The sequence below is a fragment of the Poecilia latipinna genome, unplaced genomic scaffold (genome assembly GCF_001443285.1).
Source record: "Poecilia latipinna isolate Pla-1442-1.1 unplaced genomic scaffold, P_latipinna-1.0 Scaffold826, whole genome shotgun sequence".
Lineage (NCBI taxonomy): Eukaryota > Metazoa > Chordata > Actinopteri > Cyprinodontiformes > Poeciliidae > Poecilia > Poecilia latipinna.
The window spans coordinates 48498-58822 of record NW_015113442.1 but is presented as its reverse complement, the minus strand read 5'-3'; the positions used below and the strand labels follow the sequence as shown (position 1 = coordinate 58822).

The following is a 10325-nucleotide window of genomic DNA, read 5'->3' as shown; positions in this document are numbered from 1 at the left end:
GACAGCTTGTGTTAATCAGGCCCAAAAAAATTAACAGTGGATTAAGCCGCTAATTTCCACAGCCCTCAAGAAATATGACTTTTTTGTCTCTTGCTGAATAATACAACATCTTAGAACCATTTCAGATAGAACGATGAGTAAATTTGAACAAAAAAAATCAGAAATTATGAAATTAATCTCAGTATTTTTTAAAGCAAAAAAAAAAAAAACAATAACATTTCTGAGCTCCTAAAATCAAAAACCTGCTAGAAATAAATCAGAAATTTTGATATTGGCCTCAGAAATTTTCTATCCAAAACATGGAATTTTCAGAGAACCAAAAGGTGAAAACTTGTGAGAAATAGTGAGAAATAAAAATCTGAAATTTTGAGATTAATCGCACAAACTCGGTTCGGTTTGATTCTGACGAGTATCGAAGAAAACCTTGTTTTTTGTTCCCACATTCTAACTGCTGACTTCATATACGTCCACAAGTGGCACGCAGGACAGTCTTTGTGATATATTACCAGCAGAACTCTCTCCAATGGCCATCAGCTATTGCAGACAATAGCTGGTAGCCATTGTCTGCATTCAGCCGTAAAGTTTGTTTTTATTCAAACGTCAGCAGTTTTCAAGTTGTTTTGCTGAGGTAGTGACATCAATTTGTGACATCACACAAATTGATGTCACAAAGAGTGATGCAACACAAAGCTGCACTCTTGAATTCTATGGTCATAACCATTGCAGAAGCAAGTCGAAGGGTTGTCTCCTGACAAGAGATTGAAAACGACAGCTTTTTGAGATAAAAAGGCAAATCCTAGCAAACCAATACAAGAAAACATTGAGCAGTTTTTGGATTTGTAAAGACAAAAAGGATCAAAAATGAGTCAGAGAAGTAAGGTTTCGACTTCTGATTCCGAGAATGAGAAAATACAACGGACTTTAGCTAGAGAGAAAAACACCATTCTGCAGCAGAAGCTAGCCACCTTGCAGCAGGAAACAGCCGCACTGGAGCAGGAAACAGCTGCACTGGAGCAGGAAACAGCTGCACTGGAGCAGGAAACAGCCGCACTGGAGCAGGAGAACATCGCCTTGGAGCAGAAAAGAGTCACTTTGGAGCAGAAAATAGTCGCCTTGGAGCAGAAGAACACTGCCCTGGAGCGAGAGAATACCACCCTGGAACGGGACAACACCACCCTGGAGCGGGACAACACCGCCCTGGAGTGGAAAATTGTCACCCTGGACCGGGAGAACGCCGCCCTGGAGTGGGAGAACACCGCCCTGGAGCAGGAGAACACCGCCCTGGAGCGGGACAACACCGCCATGGAGCAGGACAACACTGCCCTGGAGCGGGACAACACCGCCATGGAGCAGGACAACACTGCCCTGGAGCGGGACAACACTGCCCTGGAGCGGGAAATAGCCACCCTGGAGCAGATGAAAACCGCCCTGGAGCAGAAAAAGCCAAACAGACACTCTCAAGGACTGGGTTGAAAGATGGTACTTCCAAATAAAGAAGTGTGATGAGGGCTCCAAGGTTCATGAATGATTATGAAACCATGGCCCACAGGACTGCGGTGTCATGGGAACTTGAGGCCTTTGAACTCAGGTCTCTTTCGTCACCAGACCGTCAGACTCTAATCTGATGGTCCCTCCAGAGCTTCCTAGCAAGTCCTGTTGGTCTCCAGCTGACCTCCAGGGTCTCCAGGTCTTCNATGTTTTCATTACCCAAACAAACTTCACAAGGTATTTACTTTTTGTATCATTCAAATGTTTTATTGAACACACAATTTACAAACAGATAAAAACACAACTAAATCTTGATCAACACTTAATCTCATCGCTGATCGCCTCAGCGATATAAGACTAACATTTAAAGAAACACAAGTACATCATCAGATCATCTCGTTTCCATTTTTGCTAATAAATATCACACAGGAAATCCAGTGTCTAAAACCATTTAGCATCCAACAGCCTCATCTAAAAACTAACACTGGTTCTCTGACATGGCTACAGCCTTTTTCTGACTCAAACTAATGTACAGAAAGGCAAAAAGCTCCACAAATCCATAATTCTTACTGCAACATTTTACAATTTATATTTACAGTAAACTTTGTTTTGTCAGGATTATTTTACAGACATTTTCAAGACTCCAATATGGATCAGCAATAATATTTACTCCAAATTTTACTTCCTTCATTGGCAGGTTTGTGTGAAAAACTTCTGTTTTTTGCACATTTGTGAACTTTGTTGACAGCTTGTGCATTAATCAGGCCCAAAAAAATTAACGGTGGATTAACCTGCTAATTTTCACAGCCCTCAAGAAATATGACTTTTTTAGTATCTTGCTGAATAATACAACATCTTAGAGCCATTGCAGATAGAACGATGAGTAAATTTTAACAAAAAAAGCTGAAAATTTGAAATTAATCTCAGAATTTTTTGAAGATGAAAATAACATTTTTGAGCCCCTAAAATCAAAAAATTGCCAGAAATAAATAAGAAATTTTGATATTGGCCTCAGAAATGTTCTATATGAAACGTGGAAATTTCGGAGATCCAAAAGGCTAAAACTTGTGAGAAATGAAAATCTGGATTTTTTTTTTTTTTTTTTGATTAATCGCACAAACTTGGTTCGATTTAATTCTGACGATTATCGAAGAAAAACTTGTTGTTTTTTTTTGTGCTCACATTCTAACAGCTGACCTCATATACGTCCACGTCGGTCTTACTGGTCATTTCAGGACACGAGTGGCACGCAGGACAGACGGCTTGCTCCTGGCGGGACGGGCAAGTCGGACATCTCGGTCGCTTGAAGCTGAACAACAACGCGCCGCCTCCCAGCACCTGTAAACAAGAACCCAGCCACCCGAAGTAGAGCGACCCGGCTGGACTCAGGCTGAGCTGGGGGAACTTGGGGTTGTTGAGTCCTTGACTGGGATCCACCCCCAGTCTCCTGAGGTTGTGGGTGTAAACCCCCAACCCGGTCAGGCTCAGAAGGCCGGCGGCCACCACCAGGAGTCCGCCTGAAGCCGCCACCCTCCTCAGAGGCAGATCTGTCCAGCATCGGACCCCGATGCAAGCCAGGACAATTCCGATGCCGCACAGGAACAAGGACGTAAGCACCAGGCCTTGCACCATCCGAACCCTGGCGTCTCTCTGGTACGGGCCGGCTATGGGCCAGCACTGTTTCAGCTCGGACTGCTCCACCTGTAAGCAGCTCTCCCACAGGCCGTCGGAGCGCAACAGGAGCAGGGCCTCCACCGAGCCGGACCTGACACCCACACCGTGACCCTTTGCTCCGGACCGAAGGAGAGATCCCGACCCCCCGATGTTCAGGCGAGCCTGTCCCTCCCGCCACTGAGGGGTGATGGCGGCAGTGAAGACAAGGACAAGTCCCAGAGGAGCGAAGACAATCCCCATCACCATGGAGACTGGAGTTTGCATCATTTGTGCTAAAGCTGATTTTCTTTTAAGTCTCTCAAGAGGTGTAACTAAATGATGAAAAAAGATTAAACAAGTGCTGGGAATGTAAAGTGAATTTCCCCCAAAACACTTAAAACAGACGATCTGGTTGTTAGCTCACTGGGATGCAGCTTGATTGGGATCTCCAGCAGAAATGTGAGAAACGACTCTGAAAAAGGAAAACAATGAAATCATGATTTGAGCTGAAAGCAGATGTTTACATACAGGGCATTAGAACAGGGCCATCAAACATTCAAATATCAGATTAATCAAAGGGTTGCTGTGAATTAATAATTAATTGCTAAATAATGAACCTAGTTAATGAGTTCTAAATGTTTTATTAGGGCTGATGTAGAACAGGGGATCATTACTCATGTCTTTCCTTTTGGTGTTTGTTCATTCTTTTTATTTGTTCAGAGCTGCATGTAAAATTCTGCTTTGCTACATTATTTTGTCAACAACAGTAAAATAATTTTGGGGTTTTTAGTACACGTAGAGTGTAAATTAGCACAGCATTAAAGTGTTAATTTTCACAGCCCTGAAAAAATCACAACCCTTTCGATGTCTTTTGCTGAGTCAGGTGGTTGGAAGATTGAATTTTGCACTAACTATCATGACGGTTGTTCTCAGAAGCCCCTGTCAGCCTCATAAAACAGTGCAGATTGGTTTAGTGCACACCAGGACTCGGCTGATTCAACAGCGATTCGATCTGACAGCCGCAGGCGCAGGAGGCAGGAAAAGAACTGGAGGTACCAAGAAACAAAAGAAAGAAACCAGAAGAAGAGAAAATAAAATTAAGGGGAAGGAAGCAACTGCTAACTCGTTTGCAAACAGTCTGATCTAATATTAGCAGCAGTTGCATCAAAGTAAAAGCAGCACTTAATTTTAACGACATGGATTAATTGCTACCATAATAACTTGACCCTTGCATGTCATGGATCTCACAGTAAAACAATTGTATCCATTTCCATTAACTGAATGGATTCTCATGATTGCAAAATGTCTGAAAAAGGGAACAAAACATCGTTAATACTTAAAAATCTCCCCATTATTTTACAGCAGATAAAACTGATCAAAGGAAACAATTTGACCTATTGTAGGTGAATTTCAGTGAGAATGATTGCCTTGTAGGGATTATTTGTTAAAAAACAGGGGTGTATTGTAATCATTACATAATTATTTAATTTAATGCATTAACTAAAAAAATCTTAGGGAGTGGCATGGATCCAAAGGCGCCCAACCCGAATGGGATTATGACAGAAAGCCGAATACTTCTTACAGTAAGACAGTAAGTACAATAGATGACTTTTGTGCTTTAGGCATGACCTTAAAAATACTCTGCTGCATCGCAAACATGTTTATTGAACCTTTTAGCATCAATACAACATAATAACAGATCAGTCTTAGCAGCAGATCCTTCATCTGCAGGCAAAATTACAGTGGAGAGTAGATTTTGGTTTGAGCAATGTAGGAAGGAGATAAAGTTATGATTTTAAAATGAATAGTGCAAAGGTTGTGAGAGAAGTTTTTATTTAGCCAAAGATCAAACACAAGGTCAAATCCAGCCCACAGCTGTTCATGTGGCTCTCTAGTCTCTAACTTCATTATAACAGGTTGTAGTATTTTTACACTGATTATTTTATCAGAAATCCAACCTGTTTTAATTTGGCTAATTAATAATAATGATTGGTTACTTCATAGTTAATGGTTTCATCCTTGCTCGCATGATTGGTGCAGGCTTCTGGATACTGACACACTCTCCTACAGAACCTGTTTCCTTCCTCCTGGCTGAACATTTTTGTGGTGTTTACAGTTTGAACAGATGAAGGTGGTACCGTCAGGTAACTGGAAATCACACCCAAACATGAATCAGAGTTATGAAAATCAAACATTTCCTTCCTGATGTCCTGATTTTCTCCTGATGTCACTCACTACGAAGCAGAGTATTTAAAATACATCCACCTTTGACCTTTGTCACATGCTCACACAGTCATGACATCATCATGTGGACTTTCCATCTGGACTTTCCGCTATTGTTTAAACACATCGTAACAGTGGTATGTGTTCTCATTTTGACTGAAGTGATAAAAGCAAAGTATCTCTTTCATTATTCTGGCATTTAGCAAATATAAATAAAAATTAATTGTATGATTTAACATCAGAAAGTAATACAGTATAAATTAAATTATTCTGTAATCAATGTCATGCGCACCACAAACACCACCAGCACAATGTTTAGTAAAATAAATGGCTTGTCTCATACCTCTTCATGAAAACTCTGCTTTATTTACCTGCAGGTTCTTCATTCTAAGAGTCAGAGTGGGAGAGAAAGATTGAGTTAGACAAAGACGATAGAAAATGAGAAGTGGAGACACTGAAGAGGATCAAAAACGAGCAGGGAGAGAAAACAAAGGGACCACTTGGCTTCAGTGCTCCTGTTATGGACCGAAAAAAAAGGTCGATGCCTGAATCTGTTGCTAGGATACAATAACCTGGGCAGTCTCAATGTGACAGCCGTGTATGTGGAGCTGTAATAATGAGACGACCTTGCTGGATCTCAGTCTACGTTGCCGTGTGTGCGAGCTCACGTCCCGGCCGTGTTTCTGCATGCATGCACAGGAGGGAGCTGTTTTCTAAAAGTCTGACTCCTGAGAACCAGGCGTGACCTTGGAGGAAATCTGTTGGTTTAGTAATCACGTCAGGTCTGAGTTCGAGTTAACCTCCAGACAAGGCAACCTGACACTGCAGACGTGGTCAATATGGTTTTATGTCAAACAAATGCAGTTATCAGAAATATTGAGACAACAGGAAGGAGCAGATTCACACTGGAAGGGCTTTGTGGGTTTCTGCTGAGACCAAGCAGTAGGCTGCAGATGTTCCTCTAAACTATTTACTGTAAAGTTGGCTTCATAGATAAGGAAATATATTGCTCAGAGTTTAACACGAAGCCCTTCACCGATGTTTTAAAGTTTAAGATTCATCACTCTGTAGCTACGCAGGCTGTGCAGCGAAAACATTTCAGTGTAACAATAGCAGTCATAAAATACAAGACAAAGCATAAACTGACTAAACATCTGGTCTCAGGGACTCACAGAATTCACATCTTGTTATACAACAAGCACAAACTTTAGGGGTTGCATGTTACTGGCCAACACAAAAGATATTCAGAAGTCAAATAACAAAGTGAGGGAGAAGTTTAAAGCACGGTTAGATTATGAGAGATAATTAATCAGGGATCCAGATGCTCTGGAGGAGCTGCAGAGACCCGCAGCTCAGCTGGTTGGATCTGTTGACAGAAGTAGTAGATGTGAGATTCACTAACCTGGTTTTTATGGAGTGGCAAGAAGAAAGCTGTCATTGTAAGAGAGACGCAGAGATCCTGTTTAAAGTTTGATGCAAACCGTGAAGGAAACGCAGTAAAAAGGTGGAAGAGGTGACGAGACCAAACTTACAAAAGGTTTCTTTCTATGTGATTGGGTTTAAGTTTGTGGTTGTAATAAAGTGACAAAATGTGAAACATTTTAAGCTGCTTTTGCAAGCTACTGTAATTTACAAATAATCTAGCTCTAAAGCTGACCTAAAACTTATTTAAACTAAAGAGCGACTGCTGTTTCAACTGCACAGTGTGTTCTGTGTGTTGAAGAGTGTTTTGGTTTTCATATCAGCACATCATATGTAGACTTTTGCAATGATTGTAATGATTTTTTTTCTGAAATATGCAGCTTTGTGACTTTTTGCTGGCACAGGCTGTAGTGTTTATCATGAGATGCCATCAAGAGTTCAGTGTTAACATTTTCCATGACAACAACACATGTCTGCATGTTGAGGAGGTGAAAAAATTACAGAGCTTGGATGAATTTGATCTTTAAACATGATTATTAACATGGCAGACTGGAAAAATGTTGCTCTTCAAAATGAAACTGAAGATCTACAAGATGGATAGCTTAAGAAGACAGAACTGTTTGCATTAGTATATAGGGACAGAGATGGTGACAGTCACATGCAGGTGTGCTGTGATGAGACCCAGACAGGCAAATAAAAACATGTTTATTGTTTTTAATGTTTCGTTTTTGCCGGGGAGACATTTTCCAGCTCAAAGTGAAAGAACATTTTTTCATCTCCTCTGATCTTTTGCCAAATCTGCAAAGCAAAGAGAATGAGTTTGTAAAATGAAACATTTTGTTACTCTAGGTGACGGTTGGTCGTTCAGACTTTCCATTTCTCAATGTTAACTGAAGTTGATGCTGTAAAAATATAATTATAGTCTTTTAAAGGGATCTCATATAAGCAAAAGTACTTAAAGGCCGTTTGCATAGTCTGAAAACAGCAGAGAAGCGATAACAAATTGAAGCTTTCGGAGCTGATATTTGTTGTAGAGAAGGCCACTTTCCTCAGAATATACCAGATAGATTGTGTCTAAAATATGAATCAACACAGTTTATCCACAGCTGAATGACATAAAAATATTTTATAATGGAACTGTAATCTTCTTTTCTTGCAGTTTGAAGCTGATCTGAGTTTTGCTTACTTTGTGCAAGCTGCACACTCTGCTCTACAGTTAGTTCTAGGAAATTTTATTTGTGTAAGACATTTAGAAATGCACCCATTACAAGCACAATCTATTAAAAATACAGTTTTGGTTCTGTAATCCAGTTGCACTGTCCAAACATCAATGCAGACATCACATATCACGCACATAATGTTCCGTAAGCATACAGAAATCCACATATAAAAGAGACACAGCTGTTGTGTTTTATAATAATATTTACTTTGTTTACATATCAGGCTTTTCTTTGAATATTTGAAAGGTTTCTGCTAGATTTCTCCATTTTCCTCCATGTCTTGGAAGCTTTCATCAACCTTTGGAAACTCATTTTCAGTTCATCACTTCAAGGCATCCAAAAACCACGACTGAGATGAAATAATCCAGAGAACAGAAAAAGCTCATCTGACCAAAGTGAGGCTCTCTTTCATTTTCTATTCCTGTTGTTCCTGCTGGAAGATGATAAATCTCCTCATTAGCTTTAATTATAATTTCTAGCTGATAGTAGTAGGTTGTAGAGTGTCTGTATTTTTGATTTTATCTTTCTTTATGTTTTTTTCTTTAATGTACTTAAATATAAACAATAATAAATTCTTACAGAAATGTGTATTGTTATTATTATTGTGAAACTGAATGGCTTCTTTAAAATAATTCTCATTATTTAAGCATCTGCATGTCTTTATGTTTTCCATCATTCTTAACTGAATACGTTTTTCTTTTTGGTGAGTTTTGTTGCGCTCCCACCAGTTGTCTGCATAGCTGCATGAACACATACCTGCAGCCGTGTGTCATGCTCACTCAATCCTGTTTTGCAGGTTTGTCCTCAGTGAGCTGACATGGTGGCAAAGACAGAAAATGACAGACGCTGTAATTTGGATCAAGAGTTTCCACGAGTTTTTTTTGTTGTTGTGATTAGAGCTCACCTAATATGTCTGATAGAGCAAAGCCTGATTTTGTTTGTCAAAGTTTGAGCTTTTTCATTCTCAACAACTCGACTGATATTAGATCCTCCTGAGAAATCAAGCTTCTGCCCTGAAAATGCTGCAACTTCGCAGGATTCCAAGGTTCTCGTTTTGCTTTGATGTAGAAACAACAAAAGGAGAAATCTCCATAGAAACTGGTGATGAGCCGAGAATCATATGCACCATACCATTGCTGACCCTCTCACTGCTTTGTCTGAAAACGGGCATGCTTAGAGCAGTTTACAGAGACGATCACCCGAATGCAGCCAGGGGAGTCAGGCACTTACCATTCAGGAGAGGTTTTGTGCATCTCACTGCAGACTGCAGGCTGCACCGCTGCTCTGGTCTGAATCGCTAACATGCTTCTCTCTTTGGCAACAGATGCTGCAGCCACCTTCCATTTATCCCCATCGTTTCTTCTTTCTCTTCTTTCTCCAGTTTCGCTCCTGCCTGCGTTCTTTTTATTTCAGCCGTTTTCTGTTCTGTCCTTGTGTGTGTTCCCCTTTTCCCTGCTCCTTCCTTCCCTGTCTGACTGCTCTTTCACATCTCTCTCTCTCTCTCTTTCTCTCTCTCTTTCTCTCTGTGCCCCTCTCTCGCCAGCTGAAGTAATGTCTGTTATACGCAGGGCAGAGTGACTATTGCAATTACATTTTAGTTTCTCTGAGGTTATAGAGCTCTGATTTGAGTCTGCAAAGGCTCGCAAAAGTATTCATCCCTCTTGAACCTCTGCTTAAAGATCTAGAAAGTGTGGCATGCATATGCAATAATCCCCCTTTAATACAGCTAAATAAAATCCAAATTAACTGCCTTCAGTTGTCACCTCACTGAGTTTACCTGTGTGTAATTTATTCTCACTTTAATTTGAATTGTTCTGTGATTTCCTCTGATCACTGGTGTCTAAATCAGCCATATTAGAGTAGAGACACATCTGGAATTGGCAGTGTGTCGTCCTTTCAGGAATGTTTAAACCAAGGTTCGGTTTTAAAAAATACCTCAAGCTCTGAACTTCTTAAAAAGCGTGGTTTAACCCGTCAAATAGAAAGACTATGGTACAACTCTGAACCTCCCATGAAATGATCATTCACCTAAAGCAACAGATATTAAATCAGAGAGGCAGCCAGGAGGAGGGAGGAGCTGCAAAATCTGTCAAGAGGGCAAGAACGAGATGAAAACTCTTCCTTCATGGAAGAGAAGCAAGAAGAAACGCAAATAATCACATTTGTGATGCTGCGTTAAATTTAGCCAAAATGCAGCAAATTATGTGGAGGAATACTGAGACTGAGCTCTCTGAATATATCTCCACAATGATGAAACATGGTGGTGGTAGCATCATGCTTTGGGTAAGCTGGTCAGAGATGAAAGAAAACATGTGAGAA

General features: G+C 40.4%; 2 protein-coding genes across 5 annotated transcripts; one reads left to right on the top strand and one right to left on the bottom strand.

Annotated features, from left to right (window-relative positions):
* Positions 1–349: 349 nt before the first annotated feature.
* On the bottom strand, positions 350–9523 carry cldn23l (claudin 23-like). 4 transcript variants are annotated; one of them, XM_015047426.1, is made up of 4 exons: positions 9237–9523; positions 5708–5751; positions 2655–3613; positions 350–427 (listed from the first exon to the last, which is right to left on the bottom strand). In XM_015047426.1, the coding sequence occupies exon 3, from the start codon at positions 3427–3429 to the stop codon at positions 2674–2676; it is 756 nt and encodes a 251-aa protein (XP_014902912.1). In that variant the 5' UTR covers positions 3430–3613; positions 5708–5751; positions 9237–9523; the 3' UTR covers positions 350–427; positions 2655–2673. The 4 variants fall into 4 exon arrangements, with proteins under 4 accessions (XP_014902912.1, XP_014902911.1, XP_014902913.1 ...); XM_015047425.1 differs by lacking the exon at positions 350–427 and having other exon boundaries at positions 2576–3613; positions 9237–9521; XM_015047427.1 differs by lacking the exons at positions 350–427; positions 5708–5751 and having other exon boundaries at positions 2576–3613; positions 9237–9521.
* Positions 650–1519, top strand: LOC106956529 (girdin-like). Its single transcript, XM_015047429.1, has 2 exons — positions 650–773; positions 812–1519. Exon 2 carries the CDS (start codon positions 862–864, stop codon positions 1471–1473), a length of 612 nt encoding a protein of 203 aa, XP_014902915.1. The 5' UTR covers positions 650–773; positions 812–861; the 3' UTR covers positions 1474–1519.
* Positions 9524–10325: the final 802 nt, after the last annotated feature.